General features: G+C 39.6%; 1 protein-coding gene across 1 annotated transcript in view; it reads right to left on the bottom strand.

Moving 5' to 3' along the window:
• celf6 (CUGBP Elav-like family member 6) overlaps nt 1-23,994 on the bottom strand; it is a 336,296-nt gene that overhangs the window by 105,155 nt on the left and 207,147 nt on the right. The window contains exon 3 of the mRNA XM_041225980.1: nt 12,259-12,307. Coding sequence (XP_041081914.1) covers nt 12,259-12,307 — 49 coding nt within the window. The remainder of the gene's footprint in view (nt 1-12,258; nt 12,308-23,994) is intronic.

Raw genomic sequence — 23,994 nt, forward strand, 5'->3', positions numbered from 1 at the left:
GTTTTAGGAACTAACTAACTAACTAACTTGGTTGATTTTTTTGAGGATGCAACATCGATAATGGATAATTGCAAAGCATATGACATGGTTTATTTAGATTTCCAGAAAGCTTTTGACAAAGTCCCGCACATTAATTCTTAATTCTCAAAAATGTACATGGATTGAACGCAGAAAGTACTGATTGAGGATTCAAGGAAACACATGTACATGGATTAGGGAGTGGTTAACAGTAGAAAACAGAAAGTACTGATTAGAGGAAAAAACCTCAAAAGGGAGAAAAGTGTCTATGAAAAGGTAGGGCTGCACGCAGGAAATAAAAATGTACATTATAAATATCATATGGGAGATACTGAAATTGGAGAAAGAATCTATGAAAAAGACCTAGGAGTTTTTGTTGACTCAGAAATGTCTTCATCTAGACAATGTGGGGAAGCTATAAAAAAGACCAACAAGATGCTTGGATACATTGTGAAAAGTGTTGAATTTAAATCAAGGGAAGTAATGTTACCAATGTACAATGCATTAGTAAGACCTCATATTGAATGTTGTATTCAGTTCTGGTCACCTCGCAATAAAAAAGATATTGCTCCTCTAAAAGAGTGCAAAGAAGAGCGACCAGAATTTTTACAGGTTTAAAAAGCATGTCATATGCAGACAGGCTAAAAGAATTGAATCTATACAGTCTTGAACAAAGAAGACTACGTTGCGACCTAATTCAAGCATTCAAAATTCTAAAAGGTAAAATGTATTGACACCCAAAGGACTTTTTCGACCTGAAAAATGAAACAAGGACCAGGGGTCACAAATGGAGATTAGACAAAGGGGCATTCAGAACAGAAAATAGGAGGCACTTTTTTACACAGAGAATAGTGAGGGTCTGGAATCAACTCCCCAGTAATGCTGTTGAAGCTGACACCCTGGGATCCTTCAAGAAGCTGCTTGATGAGACTCTGGGATCAATAAGCTACTAACAAACAAACAAGCAAGATGGGCCGAATGGCCTGCTCTCGTTTGTAAACTTTCTTATGTGTGTTCCTCTGTGTTCTCCCTCACTAAAGGCAGGAGAGTCATCGCGACTCTGGACGAATGGATGAGACAGGGATTCAATTCTATCTCGTTATCCTGTCCCACCTTCTGTCCGGAGTTACCAAGCCACACCTGCCCCTCCTCTTTGCTCTTTGCTCTAATCTACATGCCCCCCTCCCAGGAGTCTTGTGTCATACAGATTATGTTTCCTGTGTACAGAGAGAAATCTTCCATGCATTTAATGGGATTTTTTTTTTGTTTTTCTTCATTGATGTTACAACACAGTGCCTACAGGAAGTTTTCACAGTTTGTTCTGTTACAAACTGAAATCTTCATGCATTTAAATGGGATTTTTTTTTTCTTCATTGATTTACACAACCTACTCAACACTTTCAATGTGTAAAAAATGTGTGTGTGTGTGGGGTGTGGGGGGGGGGGGGGGGGGGGGGGGGGGGGGGGGGGGGGGGTAAAGAGTCATCCGAACTCTGGACGAATGGATAGACAGGGATTCAATCTATCTCTCTGTCACTTCCTTGTCTAATACCAGCCACACATGTCTCTCTTTGCTCTTTCTACCCTATGTGTACAGTGCCTACAGGAAGTATTTCACAGTTTGTTCTGTTACAAACTGAAATCTTCATGCATTTAAATGGGATTTTTTGGGTATTGATTTACACAAGCTACTCAACACTACCATGAAGACAAAGGAGCTGTGTGTGTGTGGGGGGGGGGGGGTTGTGGGGGGGGGGGGATCATTTAAAAATATAAAAAGATTTCAAAAATCATCATTCTTAAAAATAAATGACCTGAAACAAGTCCTTCATTAGATTAATTTATTACACGAGCCCCCCTTTGCTATGACACTCCCTAAAATACGCTCAGGTCCAACCAATTGCTACGTGTGTTAAAAATTCACAACCAAGTTAAATTAAAATGTGTCCATCTGTGTGCAATGAAAATGGTTCACTGATTTCAGATTAAATACATCTGCGGTCTCTGCAAGGTCTCACAGTTGGGTAGTGCACTCAAAGCAAAGATTCTACCATGAAGACCAAGGAGCTTTAAAAACAAGTCTGGGAGAAAGTGGAATAAGGCACAGATCAGGGGAAGGGTATATAAAAGATTTCAAAGCATTGAATTCGTCCTTGGAGCATAGTCCAAGTCGATCATTAAGAAGTGGAAGGCATACGTGCACCACCCACAAACCCGTGTTAACACCGTGTAACAATTTTTTTTTTTGGTTCCTGGGTGGTAAGTGTTATTTCCTAATTGCTTATGCCTCAAAAGTATAGAAAATGGCTATTATTTCCCACAAACTTTGCTTTTGTGACCAGGACAGTGATATTTTGAAATTTACCTATTTTCCAGAACATTCCAGATAGATTCAGTGCTGAGTAAACTTGGAGTAACTTCTAGAACTTTCCAGTAATATAAATAGTAGTATAAATACAGGGGCCTTAAGCTCACCAGTTCAGTTTAGTTCCAGCTGCCTAAATGGATACATATCTGCATTTTTCTGAGATGGCATCAAGACTGCAATGGTGGCATTCCTGATGGGTCTCCAAGGCGGTTTTACCAAGTTTCCCTGCTATCTTTGCCTTTGGGACAGCAGGCACACCAAGGCGCACTACCACAGGCGGGACTGGCCACAGCGGACCGAGTTCTCTGTGGGGAAGAACAAGTCAAGTGGGAGCCACTGGTGGACCCCCGGAAGGTGCTGATGCCACCACTGCACATCAAATTGGGCCTTATGAAACAATTTGTCAGAGCTCTAGATAAGGAGTCGGCAGCCTTCAAGTACCTTCAAGACTTCTTCCCTAAGCTGTCTGAGGCAAAGGTCAAAGCCGGTGTCTTTGTCAGACCGCAGATAAAGAAGATCCTGGAGTGCAATGAATTCCCCAAGAAGCTCATTAGTAAGGAGAAAGCGGCTTGGAACAGCTTTGTCGCAGTGCTTCGGGGCTTCCTGGGCAATCACAAGGCCAAAAACTATGTGGAGCTGGTTGAGACTCTGGTGAAGAACTACAGCACAATGGGCTGTAGGATGTCCTCAAAGTCCATATCCTTGATGCTCATCTTGATAAATTCAAGGAGAACATGGGAGCGTACTCGGAGGAGCAAGGCGAGCGCTTCCACTAGGATATACTGGACTTTGAATGTCGCTACCAAGGACAGTATAACGAGAACATGATGGGAGACTACATTTGGGGGCTGATTCATGAAAGTGATTTACAGTATAATCGTAAATCCCGAAAAACTACTCACTTCTAAATCTTTTGTAGTCATTTTTGTATTACTTTAGTATAAATACATGTTAATTTGGATTCATATGTTGTTTTTTTCTGACTTTATGTGAACGAAAAGATCGTTTTCTCATTGGAAATAGGTACATTTCAAAATATCACTGTCCTGGTCACAAAAGCAAAGTCTGTGGGGAATAATAGCCATTTTCTATACTTTTGAGGCATAAGCAATTATCAGATAACACTTACTACCCAGGAACAGTGTAATCAGCTTAGAGCAGGCTGTCCTCCCAAACTGAGCAGCCGGGAAGAAGGGCATTGGTCAGAGATGCCACCAAGAGGCCAATGACAACTCTGAAAGACATACAGCGTTCCATGAGTGAGATGGGAGAAACTGTCCATGTGTCAATAATAGCTGAGGTACTCCACAAATCTGGCCTGTATGGAAGAGTGGCAAGAAGGAAACCATTTCTGAAAAAAAGCCCATGTAAAATCCTGCATAATATTTGCAAAAAGGCATATGGAAGACTCTGAAAAGATGTGGCAAAAGATTTTGTGGTCCGATGAATAAAAGAATTGAACTATTTGACCTAAATGCAAAGTGTTATGTCTGGCACAAACCCAACACAGCACATCACCCAGGTAACACCATCCCTAATGTGATGCATCATGCTATAGGAATGCTTTTCATCAGCAGGGACTGAGAAGCTTGTCGGGGTAGAGGGCAAAATGGATGGAGCTAAATACATGCAAATCCTTGAGGAAAACCTGCTTCAGTCTGCAAAAGACCTAAGACTGGAACAGAGATTCATCTTTCAGCAGGACAATGACCCCAAGCACACAGCCAAAGCGACACTGGAGTGGCTTCAAAACAAAAAAGGTGGATGTCCTAGAGTGGCCAGTCAAAGACTGGACTTGAATCCCATTGGGAATCTGTGGCAAGACTTGAAGATTGCTGTCCACCAACAATCCCCATCCGACTTGTAAGAGCTTGAACAATTTTGCCAAGAAGAATGGGCCAATACTGCACAATCTAGATGTTCAAACCTGGGAGACACTTACCCCAAAAGACTCATAGCTGTAGTTGCTGCCAAAGGTGGTTCTACCATGTATTGACTCAGGTGGGTGAATACTTTTCTAACCAAGACATTTCAGTTTTTTTATTTTTCATTAACTGTTGTTTCACAATAAAATTATGTTGCCTCTTCAAAGTTTTGAGTAGGTTGTGTAAATCAAAGAAAAAATACCATTTAAATGCATCAAGATTTCAGATTGTAGCACAACAATCTGTGAAATTGTCCAAGGGGGGTGAATGCTTATTATAGAGATTGTAGATGAACAGAGGGTTCCATCTCTGTTGCTGTCAGCCCCTTTCTATCCAGGGGAGCTAAACTCATCTCTGTGTCTTTCACTTCCCTCATGTTAGTTCTGGAGCATTTCTTCTCTGGGTGCTATCAATCCCTCACCATTCACAAACACTCAGTTCAAACATTGGCAATATTAAATCCCCTTCTAAAGGTTAAAAAGCAAAGCCCCTGCAGAAACTCCAGCTCTGATGGAAAGGAAAGCTCATTGTTATCACAGCTAATGAAAGAGAATATTCTTTGTGACCTGGCTGCCTTTTCTCTTTATCTCACCAGCAATTGGATGTGTTCCATATTTTGTTACTGACAGATTTACTGAACTCTGATGGGAGGAGCGCAACAGAGAAAACAAACAGATTGTGTTTAGATAATGGCCATTTCCAATCAGAGGTTATCAGGCTTGATCTTTTCCTTACTGAAAGAGAAGCAGACAAGGTCAGGGGAAAGAAATCCCAGCATGGGAAAAACAGCTTGGCTTTGTTATGGACTTGCTCAGCTTCTCTCTGCCTGATTTGATTGTTGCTAAAATCTTCCATGCAGAACTGGATTTCCAACTAACTTGCAGGTTTGGGCTGATGGGCTGGGAGGTTGTGTGGTCTAGTGCAGTGTTTCCCAACCCTGTTCCTGGCGGCACACCATGTGTGCTGGTTTTTGTTCCAACACAGCGCTCAATTGCTTAATTGAACCATATCAACAAACAAAGAGCTTGAAAATAACGGGAAAATTCCCAGTTAATCACTTTATTAGTTCAATGAAGGGTTCAATTAAGCAATTGAGCACTTCGTTGGAACAAAAACCAGCAGACATGGTGTGCCGCCAGGAACAGGGTTGGGAAACACTGGTCTAGTCGTTAGGACTGAGGGTCTGGGAGGTTGTGTGGTCCAATGGTTAGAGCTTAGGGACTGGGAGGTAGCTGTTAGAGCTGAGTTACTAGATGACTGTGAAATAGTGTAGCTTAGTGATTAGAGATGAGGGATGGAAAACTGTCTATTGTGCAATCTGGGTAATGCTTTTAGTTACTTATTTTATAGTAATTATTTTGAAACTAAATTGTAATTATAGGGTCATTATACTGCCAGCATAAGGTAATTAATTCATATTTGATCAATTTTATAGTGCTTATAACATGCAGACATTCAAAAATTTCTCCAGATTGAATAATATATTGCTAACTGGTGACAGTCACATGTATAAAACCCTGTAGCTTTAGCTGAACGAGGTTGGGTTGTTCAGGAGCGGAACGTAAGGTAAAGGGAACTAAAGAAATACAATGACAGTTGCTACTCGTGCTGCTTTAAATCCAGCACAATACTTGTTCATTCACAGCGGGTGTTTACCGTTTGTCTGTTTTGGCCAAAGTGCCATTTTGTTTTATAAAAGTGTTTTGTTTTTGTTTTGACCTTTTATTTATTATTAAAATGTGCAGCAGCGCATTCAACCCCAGTACTGTGTTTGTCTCTTCCTGGTCTTACTTCACCACCAGCCATCCTGTTCACACATGGGGACACCAATTACTATGCAGAACCCCAGAATGAAAAAATAATGGCCTTATTGTAACAATATTTCATTGTAGCTTACATAATAATTCCATAAATCGGACCCATTTTGCGCTTTCAGTTGCTACGTAGGTCACAAATGAGCAGTTTTAAAAGAAACACATGCTATAGCAGTGGTCCTCAAAATGGTGCCCGCGAAGCCAGGCCATCGTGCCCGTGGCAACTGTTCTTAAATTATGGGTTGTGAACACATTTCTGGCGGGTCATAGCGTGGGAAAATAAAGAAAGCTTTAAACATTTTTTCCAAAAAAAGCGTCTCAGCAGTCTGTTGACAGTGCTGCTCGCTTATGCTGTACTTGTACATATGCAACATTTCTTTTTTCCTGAATGGCTTTTGCGATACGGTCAACCAGTTGAATATCTGCAGTTTCTGCGGTAGCCCAATTAAAAGTTAGCTGGGTGGGACATAAACAGTGTATGTTTCAGGTGCAGGTACTGACAGTAAGTTTAACCAATAGGAGAGTCAAATATCTGCCAGGTTTTACACAGCTGTCCAATCATAAGCAAGCAGAGGCTGTTCAGGGTATTCTGCATGAAAATTGAAGGCGAGTGAGTAGCCAAAGGGAAAGTGAAAGATCTGACAGATGTCTAATCATTTGTGAACAGAGGCGGGGTGTTAATATGCTGGGTAAGCACTGAATTTCACCGACTGTTATTGAGAAAAATAATACATTTCAGTATTTAAAATTTAATTTTCTATCTCTATAATTTTTTATTTCACCAGACAAGGGAAAAACCATAGTATATTTAGTTACAAATCCACTTTCTTTGAATAATTGTACTGGAGATGAGCGATCTTTAAAACAGAGTAGTGTTGACAAATTTCTCAAATTGAAACAAAGCGAGACACTATCTACACTTTTTTATTTTAGTTTATTCATGTTATCTGTGTAAACATGCTACTTCAAAATATTTGCACTGCTTATTTTATGTGAATTATTTAAAGAATAAGCGCAGCACACACAATTACTGCCTGAGCCTTATCAGAGTGAGCCAAGAATAACCCCACTAAAACTCTTGTACAGTGCCGTGAAAAAGTATTTGCCCCCTTTTTGATTTTCTGCATTTTTGTACATTTTTCACATTGAATTTGGTCAGATCTTTTTGTGGGTTGTAGTAGTATATAGAAGGAGTCTGAGAGAAAAAATGACACCAAAGTTTGGTGCTTCTTTCATTTGTTTGGTGTGCAAGGTAATCAAACATGCAATCTTCACATGTGAAAAAGTTATTGCCCCTCTAGCTAACTCAACCCAATTAAAGGGATAATTATGGTCAGCTGTTTGAATACTTTGGTTAACGATCAGGCCTGATTTGGGCCAGCCCTGCTCAATATAAATCTGATTAACTTTGGCCCTTACCATTAGAGTGAAGTTGTCAGCACACAGGTTCTAGAGGCACATCATGCCATGATCAAAATAAATTCCTGAAGACCTCTGGAAAAAAGTTGCTGATGCCTATCAGTCTGGAAAGGGTTACAAAGCTATATCGAAGGCTCTGGGGCTCCACAAGAACCACAGTCAGAGCCATATTGTCCAAATGGAGAAAGTTTGGGACAGTAGTGAATCTTCCCAGGAGTGGCTGTCCTGTCAAAATCTCTCCACGAGCAAGGTGTAAAATCATCCAGGAAGTCACAAAGAACCCTAGAACAACATCCAGGGATCTGCAGGGATCTGCAGAGATCTGCAGACCTCTCTCGCCTCGGCTAAGGTCAGTGTTCATGACTCCACCATCAGAAAGACACTGGGCAAAAATGGGATTCATGGCAGAGTAGCGAGGCGGAATCCACTGCTCACTAAGAAGAACATGAATGCTAAGAATAACAAGAATAACATGAAACATGGACCCTGTTATGTCTGGGGCCAAGCATGGTGCTGGTAGTGTCATGATTTGGGGATGCTTTGTTGTATCAGAACCTGGACGATTTGCCATCGTTGAAGGAACCATGAATTCTGCTCTGTATCAGAGAATTCTAGAGGAGAATGTCAGGCCATCTGTCTGTGAGCTGAAGCTGAAGCTCAGCTAGGTCATGCAACAAGTCTACATGCAAACAAGTCTACATCAGAATGGTTGAAGAACAAGAAATTTAAAGTTTTGGAAAGGCCTAGTCAAAGTCCAGTCCCCATTGAGATGTTGTGGCAGGACCTGAAACGAGAAGTTTATGCTCAAAAATCCACAAATGTCACTGAGTTGAAGCACGTCTGCATGAAGGAGTGGGCCAAAATTACTCCACGGCACTGTAAGAGACTGATCAATAACTACAGGAAGCCTTTGGTTGCAGTTATTGCTGCTAAAGGTGGCATAACCATTTATTGAGTCTAAAGATGCGATTACTTTTTCACACGGGGGCATTGGGTGTTAAACTTTCTTTAATAAATAAATTAAATAAGTATCACAATGTTCTGTTATTTGTTCACTCAGGATTCCTTTTATCTAGTATTAGATTTTGGTTGAAGATCTGATTTTTGACATTCAGTGTCAAAAATATGTAAAAATGCAAAAAATCAGACAGGGAGCAAATACTTTGTCATGGTACTGTGTATAGAATCTTACACAGTGTCTGTGTAAGATAACAACCTTTGCAATAGTCAGTGTGCCCGCAAAACAGCCAAGTTAGACCAATTTATGCCCGTGCCAAAATTACTTTGAGGACCACTGTGCTATAGCAAAGATGAATTTTCATTTTAAAACAGTCATCTGGTACTAAGCAAACACAAGAGTCTCTTTGCCTTGCCTTCCAGGAAGTCTGTTACTGCTTTACTTCACTTCAGTCCACTCAACAGTATCTTCGGGGTCAAAGCATGTTACTGGCTAAAATCAAGTCAGTCAATAATGGAAGCAGCTCATTGGAAGGAAGCCATTGAAGAGGTGGGAACAAATTCACCCTCCAGGTGAAAAATACCCAGAGATATCCCTCCTATTATGTTGAGAATTTAGATACATCTGTTGTATTTTGGGTCATATTGACCCGATGCAATTTCAAACTAATTTAAAAAGCCTTAAATTGATAAAATGTTTTTATTTGCAAAGGTTTTACTCTTTTCTGCTCTTTTAGTCCAGGAGTTATGATCAAACTTCTTTGACTGCCAACTTGGGAGCTCCTCATTTTGGAATGTCTTTACCAGTGAGACGCTGTTGCAATACTGACAGAGAAAATTAGGCTCTGCCTTGTAAATATACACTGAGTGTACAAAACATTAGGAACACCTGCTCTTTCCATGAAATGATGAGGTGAATCCCCGTGAAATTACTTTGAGGACCACTGTGCTATAGCAAAGATGAATTTTCATTTTAAAACAGTCATCTGGTACTAAGCAAACACAAGAGTCTCTTTGCCTTGCCTTCCAGGAAGTCTGATTTAACTGCTTTGAACGGGGTATGGTAGTAGGTGCCAGGCGTGCCGGTTTGAGTGTGTCCACTGCAACGCTGCTGGGTTTTTCACTTGCTCAACAGTTTCTTGTGGGTCAAAGCATGTTACTGGCTAAAATCAAGTCAGTCAATAATGGAAGCAGCTCATTGGAAGGAAGCCATTGAAGAGGTGGGAACAAATTCACCCTCCAGGTGAAAAATACCCAGAGATATCCCTCCTATTATGTTGAGAATTTAGATACATCTGTTGTATTTTGGGTCATATTGACCCGATGCAATTTCAAACTAATTTAAAAAGCCTTAAATTGATAAAATGTTTTTATTTGCAAAGGTTTTACTCTTTTCTGCTCTTTTAGTCCAGGAGTTATGATCAAACTTCTTTGACTGCCAACTTGGGAGCTCCTCATTTTGGAATGTCTTTACCAGTGAGACGCTGTTGCAATACTGACAGAGAAAATTAGGCTCTGCCTTGTAAATATACTGAGTGTACAAAACATTAGGAACACCTGCTCTTTCCATGAAATGAGGTGAATCCAGGTGAAAGCTATGATCCCTTATTGATGTAACCTGTTAAATCCACTTCAATCAGTGTAGATGAAGGTGAGACAGGTTAAAGAAGGATTTTTAAGCCTTGACACAATTGAGACATGGATTGTGTATGTGTGCCATTCAGAGGGTAAATAGGCAAACAGAAGATTTACGTCCCTTTAAACAGGGTATGGTAGTAGGTGCCAGATGTGCCGGTTTGAGTGTGTCAAGAACTGCAACGCTGTTGGGTTTTTTACGCTCAGCAGTTTCCCATGTGTATCAGGGATGGTCCACCACCCAAAGGACATCCAGCCAACGGCAGGCCAGTGGTCGAAAACAGCTCATTGATGAAAGAGGCCAAAGGAGGCTGACACGAATTGTGCAGCGCAACAGACAGGCTACAGTTAGTCAACTGACAGTCCATTACACCATTGGTGCCGAAATACCCATTAAAGAATGCACAACTCGTCGTACCTTGACACAAATGGGGTATGGCAGCCGACAACCTAACGGAGTTCCACTTCTTTCAGCAAAACACAAACACAACTGCGGTTGGCTAGGGAACGAAAACATTGGACAATGGAGGAGTGGAAAAAACATTGCCTGTCTGATGAATCCCAGTTCCTACTATTTCACACTGATGGGAGAACTAGGGTATGGAGAAAACCACATGAGTACATGCATCCATCATGCCGCGTGTCAACATTGCAGGCTGGTGGTGGTGGTGTGATGGTGTGGGATGTGTTTTCATGGCACACATTGGACCCCTTGATAAAATATATCAGGACATCAGGACATCATTGCCAATCAGGTGCATCCCTTCATGACAACATTGAATCCATCTGCTAATGGATTTTTTCAGCAGGATAATGCCCCATGCCCCAAGGCTAGGACTGTCCAAGAATTGTTCCATGAACAGGACAGTGAATTCAGCTCACTGCAGTCGGCTGCCCAGTCACCAGATCTCAATTCAACTGAGCATCTGTGGGATGAGATGGAACAAGCTATTCGGAGTAGAGATCCACTACCAGCCAACTTGACAGAACTGTGGGAAGCATTGGAGTCAGCATGGGCATCCCTGTGGAATGCTTTCGACACCTTGTAGAGTCCATGCCCCGACGAATTGAGGCTGTACTGAGGGCAAAAGGGGGAGCAACTCAATATTAGGAAGGTGTTCCTAATTTTTTGTACACTCAGTGTATATTGCTAGTTTTTTTTGTTTATAAATATCTCTAGACAGGTGCAGCCATTTCCAGAAATAATAATAATAATAATAATAATAATAATAATAATAATAATAATAATAATAATAATAATAATAATATTATTGAAAAATAATAAAATAACAAATTAAATATGTTTGTTTTACTCCTGCACAGAAATCTACATAGATAAATGCCACGGGTCACAGTGACCCGAAACAGCTTATTTGTATACATGACCCATTCTAAAAAAAAATAAACATCTCAAAGGTTCTTTTTTCTGTGTATAAGTTCATGACCAAAACTTAGGAAAAGTCAGAAAATATTATACAGAAAATGAAAAGAAAAATAGCATTTAAGCTAATTGGAAACTAGTGTTGGGTCAAATAGACGGGAAACCTAATAGGAGGGATATTTAAGGTGGAAACAGAGATTGTATTTTAAAGTGAAAGTACATGTGTTTCTTTCAAAACTGCACAAAGCAGTGTTTCCATGCAAAAGGCTCCAGTTCCAGGCATGCTAATATCCAGTCCTTGTTTGTGATCTGTCACCTCTAACAGCATGCCCATGCACATCAGCAGATGTCTCATGCAGCAGCTCTGATACATGGAGGGCAGGCTCTTTTTGTTCTCCTGGTAAATGCAGTAATTGATCGCTCAGCCCATCCATCCTTCTCTCAAGCCAAGTGTCCAATTTATCTCTTTAAAAGGTGGACTAGCTCAAGCTCAAGCCTTGTCGGTCAGACTGTTTTTAGACGACCATTAATTAAAGTGGCGCCGTGATAGAAATAGGATCTAAGTTGGATTTGTGTGGTGTGGAAATCAGCTGCCAAATACTAGCCCTGCTGTGTAAATCACAATCAATCCTCGCACTGAGGACTGTATGGATTAAGAAAAGGAACGCCTTGGAGTTAACCCTTCACTGCCTGGTTAGTTTTAAATGAGGACCAACATTGAGAAAATAAAATGACAATTACCTCCTCTTCCCTCACTGTCTGCTGGCTTCACCTGGATGGGCCTGTTCATCTGTGAACAAAGAGAAGGCAGAGGTTATAGAGTCCAGTCCAGCAGGTATCCGTTCAATTGATCTTACCATAATGGTAGTGGATCTAAATCATTTTTGAAATCAATAAAATAGAGGTATTTTGTGAAAAACATAATCCTTAACACTTTTAATGTATTGTAGACTTTCAAAGTAAGGGTTTGTTCTTGTTTTAATATTTATATGGTGGTGGTACTGCCCACTCTTCAGATAGATTGAAAATATTTCATACTATGGTGGGTCTTTAAATAAAATCTAAATATTGGAATCACAAGATAAATTATCTCATAATCTCGACATTTCAAACAGTTAATTTGAGATTTATTTTACTATGATTGTTTTCTGTTTAGCTTGACTTAATGTATAACTGATTCTTTCAATGCATTTTGTCACATCTGGTTTGCTCTGTTTACATTATCACTGGTCCCCCATTTATTGTGCTAAGAATCTGTTGGTTCTTCACTTGCTTTGTTGTGTTAATTGAGGATTTGTATCAACACATCCTGGTACCTTTACTGTAGGTCACATGGTCTGATTGCTGTTAAACCATTGGAGAAGGTTTTGAACTACAACACTTGAAGTCATCCGGTACCAAGAACCAGCAACAACTTTTGATCTATAACCTTGTCTTTCTGTATATCTATACATTCCAAACTAAAGATACAAATATAAGCCCAGTAATTTGATTACTAATGCTAATAAGAAAACAAATTAAAATGACAGGTTTGTATGCAGGGGATTGGTAGTAAATTAATTCCACAATGATTACTGTTGCTAATTAATTCAGTCTGTAGCATTCATTTCCTTCATACAGCCTTCACTACAGCAACTCCATATAAGGTAGAGTTTACCACTGTCAATTGTTTCATTACTACTTTAGCACTCAATGTTCAAAACACAGTGCTATAATTACGCTTTTCACTAATTACGCCTGCTTCATATTTTCCTTTTTTCTCTTACATTACAATTATTTCCATATTGTTTGATTCTTAAATATGGATATTTAACTTATATGAAGGGGCATTTTCAACACAACTTAATAAAGAAAAGTGGAAAAGGCCTTGATTACATAATAAAGGACAGAGCTGACCAAAGACCTAGACTTGAATGATCAACACATCCTGCCGCTGCTCGAGAGCAGTGGTTCTCAAACTGGGGGGTGCAGACTGTATCCATGTGGGGGGGGGGGGGGCACGTTAGAAGGTTCTGGAGATTATATATAATATATATATATATGTATGTACAGTGACTCTCAAAAGTATTCACCCCCTTGGACTTTGTCACATTTTATTGTATTACAATATGGAATCAAAATGGATTTAATTAGGAGTTTTTGCCACACAAAAAAGTCCATAATGTCAAAGTGAGAAATAAAATCTACAAATTGTTTTAAATTAATTACAAATGCAAAACAGAAAACAATTGATTGCATAAGTATTCACTCCATTGAGTCAATATTTGGTAGAGGCACCTTTGGCAGGAATTACAGCCATGAGTCTCTTTGGATAAGTCTCTACCAGCTTTGCACATCTGAACACTACAATTTTTGTCCATTCTTCTTTGCAAAATTGCTCAAGCTCCGTCAAGTAGGATGGGGACTTTTGGTGAACAGCAATTTTCAACTCTTTCCACATATTCTCAATTGGGTTACTGGGCCACTCCAGGACATTGACCTTTTTGTTTTTAAGCCACTCCAGTGTGGCTTTGGCTCTATGTTTGGGGTCATTGTCCTGCTAGAAGATGAATCTGCTTCCAAGTCCCAGGTATCTTGCAGACTTCAGCAGGTTTTCCTCCAGGATTTCTCTGTACTATGCTGCATCCAATTTGCCCTCTATCTTCACAAGCTTTCCAGGCCCTAAAGCAGAGAAGCATCCCCATAGCATGATGCTGCCACCACCATGCTTCACGGTAGGGATAGCGTTCTCAGGATGAGGTGCGGTGTTAGGCTTGTGCCAAACATATCGCTTAGCGTTGAGGCCAATTAAGCTCCACCAGGCTTTCTTTTGCCTCTCTCCCATATAGGCCAGTTTTGTGAAACACCCATGCTATTGTTGCCATATGTACAGTGTCTACCAGCTCAGCCGTGGAAGACTATAACTCCTTTAGAGTTGCCATAGGCCTCTTGGTGACCTCCCTGACTAGTGGCCTTCTCTCCTGGATACTCAGTTTTTGAGGACTGCCTGTTCTAGACAAATTCACAGTTGTGTCATATCCATATTCAATGCCATGGATATGTTCTTATGTCCCTAATTGGTGTTTTTGAAGAACCTTATTCCAGATTTGCTTTAAATGTTCCTTCGTACTAACCAACTGTGGGACCTCCCAGAGACAGGTGTATTTAACCTGAAATCATGTGAAACAACTTAATTGCACAGGTGGACTCCATTCAACTAATTATGTGACTTCTAAAGACAATTGGTTGCACCAAAGCTTATTTAGGTGTGTCATAGCAAAGGGGGTGAATACTTATGCAATCAATTATTTTCTGTTTTATATTTGTAATTAATTTAGAACAATTTGTAGATTTTATTTTTCACTTTGACATTATAGACTTTTTTTGTGTTGATCAGTGGCAAAAACTCCTAATTAAATCCATTTTGATTCCATGTTGTAACACAATAAAATGTGAAAAAGTCCAAGGGGGGGTGAATACTTTTGAGAGCCTCTGTATACAATATTACAGCTCACATCTTAACCAGGCTATGGCATATAATGGGTAGATAATTTATTTGGGCTTTATTGGCTGTTTTGATTGGATTGCCAACAATACTTCCACCAATCAGAGGGTTGCATACAGTGCTCGTAGTGATCCCGCCCTCTGGCAGACTGGTATGCAGAACAAGTTAAAGAAGCGCGTGCGTGCTGGACAAGAGAAATAATGTGTCAGATATTAAAGTGGATATGAGAATGACAGTGATGAAGCCAATTTGCTTGAAAACATTGGAATTAGACTGGACATTTCCATCAACGGATTAAAAAAAATTAGCACTGTTTTGTTTTTATATTTATTTATTTTTTATGTTGAACATTTTTGTAACACATTTAATTAAGTAAACAATTATTTCAATTAAACATATAAATGCAAAACTGTGACCTCACCCAAGGTAGCAAATCCATTGAATTTAATACCAGCCAAAATTTCCTGTTCTATGGTATATATTAACTTAAAACAAATCTTTCTCCTAACACCTTCAAATAGGTCAAAGTTTGTAAATGGAGCTTTGTGTCTGACTGGTGCCTTTTAAGCTTGCATATTTTTGGATGAAGGCTGCTGCCATCTGGTAATGTATGTTGTTTATCAGCTTACTATTATTAAGCATTGGTCACATTTCGTAAACTGTAATTTGCAGTGTTAAGTTTGCTATTATTACAATGGATCAGTGGGTGGTTTGTGCAAAAGGAAAAAAAAAACAAAAAAAAACAGCAGTGACATAGAGAGAAGCCACCGGCATGTTGGATTTTATTTGTACCAGTGTGTGTTTCCATCAGACTAATCTCAAGGCAGACCCATCAGTACCTGAGCATGCTGTTGACTGTCTGGGAGTTTCACACACAATAGATATGTGATTGTCTGACAGACAGTGGCAGCTCACAGATATTCACTGCACAGAAACACTGACAAAGTTTTCTGGGTCAATGTAACCTCTCAGCAATGAAAGATTGTCTGCTGGGATGCAACTGGAAACTTTGTGACCTAAAGTGCACCCTTTGCTAACCCTGGTACTGTAATATTTTAGACGCAGTGACTTCCAGTACTACCAAATACGCGAAATACCTGGTACCCACCCTTTACGCACAGGAGTGCCACAGAGGGTGTTGGTGAGCAACTGGCCCCTGGCCCCTGGCCCCTCCACAGCCAGAGCCAATGTAATGCACACAGAAGAATCCTGAGTGAAGATCAGCGACTTCGCACAGCCAGGACACCTGTGCTCCCCTCACTTTATGACTCACATTGCATGCCACATGGCCATGCATTCACCAAATGACTCACTCAGGGACCCCAAGAATTATAAACACTCTTGATCTATCACAGGGTAAGTCCTTGTTTGAGGTTTGCTGGCAGAAAATTCCTTTCATGCAGATCAGTATATATTTACCCTGAGGCTTTTCCAACTATTTTCCATATAGTAGATATACACTGAGTGTACAAAACATTAGGAACACCTTCCTTATATTGAGTTGCATCCCCTTTTGTCGGGGCATCAATTGTCGGGGCATGGACTCTACAAAGTGTTGAAAGCGTTCCACAGGGATGCTGGCCCATGTTGACTCCAATGCTTTCCACAACTGGTCACAGTTGGTCAAGAAACAAGGACCAGGGGTCACAAATGGAGATTAGACAAAGGGGCATTCAGAACAAAAAATGGGAGGCACTTTTTTACACAGAGAATTGTGAGGGTCTGGAATCATCTCCCCAGTAATGTTGTTGAAGCTGACACCCTGGGATCCTTCAAGAAGCTGCTTGATGAGATTCTGGGATCAATAAGCTACTAACAATCAAATGAGCAAGATGGGCCAAATGGCTTCCTCTCGTTTGTAAACTTTCTTATGTTCTTAAGTCGGCTGGTAGTGGACCACCCTGCAATGTTGACATGCGGCATGATGGATGCATGTACTCATGTTGTTTTCTCCATACCCTAGTCCTCCCATCAGCGTGAAACAGCAGGAACCGGGATTCATCAGACCAGGCAATGTTTTTCCAATCCTCCAGTGTCCAGTGTTTTTGTTCCTTGGCAACTGCAACTGCAACTGCAGTTTTTTGTGTTTTGCTGAAAGAAATGGAACGCTGTTAGATCATCGGCTGCCATACCCAATTTGTGTCAAGGTATGACAAGTTGTGCATTCTTTTATGGGTCTTTCGGCACCAATATTGTACTGGACTGTCAGTTGACTAACTGTAGCCCGTCTGTTGCTCTGGTGGACCATCCTTGATACACGCGGAAAACTGTTGAGCGTGAAAAACCCAGCAGCATTGCAGTTCTTGACATACTCAAACCAGTACGCCTGGCACCTACTACCATATCCTGCTCAAAGGCACTTAAATCTTTTGTTGTGCCCATTTACCCTCTGAATGGCACACATGCACAATCCATGTCTCAATTGTGTCAAGGCTTAAAAATCATTCTTTAACCTGTCTCCCCTTCATCTACACTGATTTAAGAGGATTTAACAGGTTACATCAATAAGGGATTGATGTAAGGGCTTTCACCTGGATTCACCTTGTCAGTCTATTTCATGGAAAGAGCAGGTATTCCTAATGTTTTGTACACTCAGTGTAGTCTTTTAAGTACAGTACACAGGTGATACAGTATTCTTAATCCATGTATACCCTCTGGAGACTTTTAAAACATAGAGGAATTGGAAGTTTTCTTATGTATAACACTCTCTTTAACCCTTTAGGCTCAGTTTTACTAAACATATTTGACATACAGTATATGTATTCAGACTGCCTGTTAGCCAGCCCAAGATGTACTAATTGGAACTGGGGAATGGTGTTGTTTCTAGTTGTGTTTGAATCTTGTATATTTACAGTGCTTATCTCTTGTTGTTATTTTGTTAGCGCAGTGCTGTAAACTGAAATAATGCTTTTCACCTGCTTGTCACACTTGGCAATCATGGCAGTCACTATTACACAAGTATCTCGCTCGTAAAGGTCCAGTTCTCTCTTTTTTGACATTCTTACAGGTAATTAGTTACGCCTACACGTAGGAGTGCTGACTGCCTTTCTACAGCAGAAACTTTCCATTTTAACCCTTTATTCTTACTCATTACATCTCTATGTACCTTTACCACATAGTCTTGTTTTTCAATGGTTCTTTACACAATGCAATGGTAAGGATGTAGCAATTCACATGCGCCATAAAGTGGGTGTAAGTTTCACCCACCTGTCCCTTTTAATAGGGTCAATAGCCTGGCCAGGTAAAAATTTCCAATAGTTCCTTGCTATCACCCTCTGTTCATCCTCCGTCCCCATTGGCTCATTCAGATATCCACTCTTCTAATCTCAGAGCTCATTGGAAGCCAGCACCTGTATCAAAGCTGGCTGGCTAGGCCAGGAGGGAATTCCCTTTTCTCTTGAGGAATCCATTATACAAACAGCACATTACTTAACTACAGTGTAACTTTAACTTTATTTTAGATAATACATGTGCATTAATTTACTCTTTTGTTAAAATCTTGTACTTTACCTAAACTTTTCTTTTGTTTGCACTGTTACTTGTTTAAGTTTAGTTGCTGTTCAAGGTCTGTTTAGGGTTTGTTTTTGTTAGTGTGTTCAGTCTCCATTTTGTTCCTGATCCTCCTGATATTTTCCAAATGGCTGTTCACCATTCAATCCGGTACTACTCGACAGACTCACCGTTTTCTACGATCGCTATTTTTTCATCAACCTTCATCCCTCATCATCAGTACAGGACACTATTCGGGACTTCATTATTTGTTGGTGTGATTATTCTTTTGTTTGCTTGCTTTTTTCTACTTTACTTTGATAATTTGGTTCCTGTAATTTTGTTTTTGTTCTTTTTGTTACTTTGGATTACATGTGCATTGCTTCACTGGACTTGTTAGGCCTAAATTTCATTTATCATCCATTGCCATCAAGACTGTCTTTGTCTTTGTCTTTTATATGTTTTCCCCATATAAATATTCATTCACCTTTGTCTCTATTGCCTGTCAGTGTGTTGGCTTTGTATTGGCGTGCTGTTTGTGTGTGTGGGTTTATTGGAGGCCCACCGGACACTACATTCATTTCGCTTTAGTGTTATTTTGTTTGGATGTTTGTTTAGTTCACTTTACTTTCTTTCTTACCTGTATCTTCCACTTAATTAAGTGTTCTCTGCAATAAGTTGTTGTCCTTATATTTCATTTATTACATTGTAGTTCACAGCAATAAACCATTTGTTCATGAAATTAACATCTCTGACGTCCCTGCTTTTGCTGTCTGTCACTTTTGCTGACTTAGTTAGTTATAGATTTTGGGCCAGTAGTATCTCCTTAGGGAGGACAGTACAACCACTTCTCAGTTGGGCAGAGTGATCGTTACAAGGATACAACGGTGTCCTTAGTAGAATGGTATATGTACCATATATTGGCAGAAGAAGCCTGCTGCTTAAATTCAACACATTTGAAAGCCCTGGTATGTGTTCACAGATAAGGGGAATACTGAATGGAGGAATACAGTGAATTTACACCCTAGAATCATAATCTGCCATAATAGTAAACATGATTGTGGGGTACTGCTTTAAACAAATAATGTCGAGTAAAACCAGTAAGAGATAAGTAGACAAGCATGTCAGTTTATGCCTTCACCATTAAGTGCATTCCTAACAGAGCAGACAGACTCTGTGTTCATGACTCGCATGTCTGCCCCAGGATGCTGAGTGAGTCTGCATCTGTTTTGTTACTGGATTTACTCTGCTCATTAGTGTCAAATTAAATTCAAAATTGTACATAATGTAAACATTGTCTTTGGATTTCTGGAAAACTCTTTATAAATGAACCCAACAACTGTGTAATCTATGTAAACCAAGGATTAATAGTGGAAAATTCTATGCCACTGGTCCTGATCTCATCTTAAACTACTCTGCTTTTCATGTGAGTTTCATGAAGAATTTGAACTACTTCTGTTCAAATTAATACCTAAGTATGAGTTTCATTTTGGCCTTGTTTGGCTTAAAGTCTGTCATGCCAGTGACCCCGATGGCTTGAGGGTGATGTCAGACCAGGAAGAGAATGGACACAGACGGTATACAGGGGTATGAAGCATTGGTGCGCACATTTAATAATAAATACAAGTTTTAAACAGAAAACAAACACTTCACAAAACAAAAACGGTGGCCAAAACAGACACACAAGACACAGAACAAACAAGTATCATGCTGGTGTAAAACTAGCACAAGTAGTAATTGTTTTCTATATTATTATTTTTGCCTCATGACTCATGCTCTGTTCTGCCTCTGAACACAATAACCACGTTCAGCCAAAGCTGCAGGTTTTTATAAATGTGACCGTCTCCAGATTAGTAATAAATAAATCAATCTGTATCAGAAACCAGGGTTTAACAGTGTTCTAGCGCACTGTACACCAGGGTTTAACACTGTACACCAGGGTTTATCAGTGTTCTAGTGCACTGTACACCAGGGTTTAACAGTGTTCTAGTGCACTGTACAATACAGTTTAACACTGAACGTGCGTGTCACGTATTCATTGCCACAGACACTGATCACTCTTGCCATGGACAAGTTGCTGACCCCTGGCCATTTTGCAGTTTTTTTTTAGTTTTTTTTTTTTTCTAGCCAAAAGGCTGTGTTGATTTTTTTTTTTGTCACTGTAACAAGCGGGGAAATCTGTACTGACTCTGCTGGCATGTTCATAGTGCTGCAGGAAGAGGGCAGCAGTCGTCCAATATCCGCCTCTGGGTCATGGCAGTGACAGGGAGAGGTGGGAAAAGGGGTGTGTGGGCTTTTCCTCTCTCTGAGTGGCTGAGAGGTGGGTCTTGGGTCTGTTTCCTCAGGTCTGCCCTTTTAAGACATACAAGGAAGTATGGATGCTCAGGTCGAGAGCCGAGAACGGCCGGGACAGAGAGAAACCGAGACCGAAACCAAAAAGAAACTTAGTAATAGCGGGGAAACCGTGGGCAAATCCCCTATGTATTTTTATAGAAGGCTGAGGAATGGTGAGTCTAGGACAGAGACTCAGGCTGTGCGGGTAGTGATGGCTGGGGTAATGCTGCCGGTGTGCAGCACCTTTTATTTATAGTTTTGATTACAGTGTTTAAATTTCCTTTTTCTTTTGCCTTTGGTTTTTGGATTATTGTTTTGAGCACCTGTGAGTGCGTCCGCACTTTACCTTTACCATCTGTGGTATTTCCGTGATTCTGTTTTTACCATCGTTGGTAAGCAGACCATGGTCAACGGTGCCCACTGTGGGCTAAAAAGTAAAACACACCCTGCAAATAAAACTGGGCACCTGTGTGGTGTTTCAAGGTAAACCTATCTGTCTTCTGTGTCAGTGATTTACCCACCACTCTTCCATAGTCACAAAAAGACTTTCTTGTTAGTCCTGTGCATAATATTTTCAAGAAAGTATATTTGAATATAAGTTAAAGAATGCCGTATTTCTAATTCAACAAAGCAGCTGCTGTACTAGATAAGCGTGATATATATATATATATATATATATATATATATATATATATATATATATATATATATAATGCATATATATATATATATTACGTAACATTTAGGTAGCAGTCTTTTATGCACGTGACTGCTTCAAACTGAGAGAAAAAAAGTTCTCAATTTACTCCATGGAATATTTTTGATAGAAACCTGACCCTCAGAGGGGTAGGTTTGAGAATCGTTTTAGCTTTAATCCTTAATTAGCCTTAGTTTTCTCATGAAGATTTTTATTGTAATTTAAAAAAAAAATCTATTTGTTCAAGATTTGGTTCGATTTGATTTGAATGCATGTAGTAGCTGTTCTGGTTCATTTCACCCTGATAAAGGAATCTGTTGAGGTCCAAAAAATGGTTTGTCAATAATCGTGAATCATGCACAGTGAAATATAACAATTTAAATTGGTAAAAACACCTATTAGCTTTTTTCTGTTCTGTTCAAAAGTAATTGTGTGATTTCAATTATATCAGCGCTTTGAACTGGGTAATAGTATATGAGAAGGAGGCCGGCACACAATGGCACTCCCCTCTCCCTGTGGAGTCATGTTAATCACTTTGAACAAATACACTGTGTGTATTGTGTTACCTTCCCAGCAGAGCACAGCCTATCGGTGACAGGCACTGTGCGTTACTCTTTGTTGAAATCACATATATACGTATTAATTAAAATGCCAAGTTTATCTACGAAGGCCTGGGTTCAAATCTCCCTCAGGTCACAAACAAGATAAGTGTGGCTGTCTCACGCAAGCCTACAGTAAACATGAGTGTATTCCACATCGCAAGGCATGCGCAATGATGGCCACATATTTACTGCAATGTGAAACCAGAGGTATTACATGGAGTACTATAGTTATTACATGAATGGGGAGAGTGAAAAACACACATCATTCTGTGAATGTTCATGGAGTATTTTGTTAATATAACAAGCACAATATATGGAAAGGACAGCATGTTTAATCCTACATTGAGCAGCAAAGTTCCCTCTTATTTCCTTAGATCTGTATCAGTTTAGCAATTTAATTTAAAATCTCTCAATATCAACAGTTATTTATACACTTGGAGAGTAATTTGACAATAATATCCAATTTAATTAATACCTGTTTTTTTTTTTTTTTTTTTTTTTTTTTTTTTTTAATGTTACAAAATGATTGTGTATGGAGACTTTTGTTGCGTCCAGGTCTATTTAATTTAGATTTGGTCACTAGGGGAGCAATAAAAATAACAAGGGCTTATAACACTACAGTGTATCCACAAGCTCATGCATTATTAACACAAGTATTTCTAAGTCTGTCCCTGTCTACCTTCACTCCCTCGGTGGTATATATGTGAGGCTCTGACTCATTCAGAGGAACAGTAAAGCTCAATCTCACAAAGTGATAACTTATTTCTAACCACAGCTGGGACTAGTCTACAATGCAAATGAACTATATAACACAGGTTTCCCATTCTCCTGCTGGAATATTTAATGCTAGGTTACTGTGCTGGACATTCGAACTATAAATCATAAAGGAAGCAAAGAGTATGGTATGAATATGAATAGAATTATGCATGGATCAGAATATCTTTAAAATATATATTCTATTGTTTCTTATGTTTATTTTTTAAAAAGGCATTTGTTTTTAGGCTGAATTGCAGTTCCTAATAATATGGCTGCTTGTGTGATAACCCGGGCAGACTAAGTTTAAGAATATAAAAACTATGCTAATAATCGATTTATATTTGAAATAGTTGAAAACCCAAGTTCATAGGGCAGTCAAAAAGAGTGTGACTTAAAAACGTATTGACTCACATAGTGAATTTTTATCTTTTCTGAGCGAGACTGCTTCTAACTGTTAACACAAAGTACAAATAGTAACAAGTCACTGGAAGCTACTTACTCATAAAGAGTCCACTAGATTCATTTAGCCTTGCGTAAGAGATGCAGATTCCCATAGACTCCTACGAAATCAACTCTCGACACCTATCCACCACACTACTTCTTTCATTATTGTAACCCACTTTTATTAAGGATCTGCATTTCCCACTACTGAATTATTTCTCATTACCTTTGAAAAAGAGATACCTGACAGTTTTCTGCACACATTCATGCAATTAAAACCACAGCTGACAAATATTCAAGAAACAAAGCTTACAGTCAGAGAGACACATGCACTTGTGGTTGAGAATAAATTGCTCACTTAGGTTTATTGCAAGACAGATTTAAGCTGAGGTTGGACTGGAGGAAAGATTAATTCATTTTGCTGTAACAGATTCTGAAGCTGATGTCATGGATTTAACTGTTTGCTGTCCAATTGTACTTGATGTCTCTTGAATTCAACACATAAACTAGAGGTATACAAAATGATGACTGCTTTTTCATGCATATTTCTAGTGCATTATTGTAAAGATAAACTGCAATGTTGCCACTATATTTTTAGGCTGAGGCTATTTTCAGAGCAGAACCTGTACTGTTAACATCAAAGCTGAACACTTAATTGCAAAGCCTAAATGGAC

The sequence above is a fragment of the Polyodon spathula genome, chromosome 24 (genome assembly GCF_017654505.1).
Source record: "Polyodon spathula isolate WHYD16114869_AA chromosome 24, ASM1765450v1, whole genome shotgun sequence".
Lineage (NCBI taxonomy): Eukaryota > Metazoa > Chordata > Actinopteri > Acipenseriformes > Polyodontidae > Polyodon > Polyodon spathula.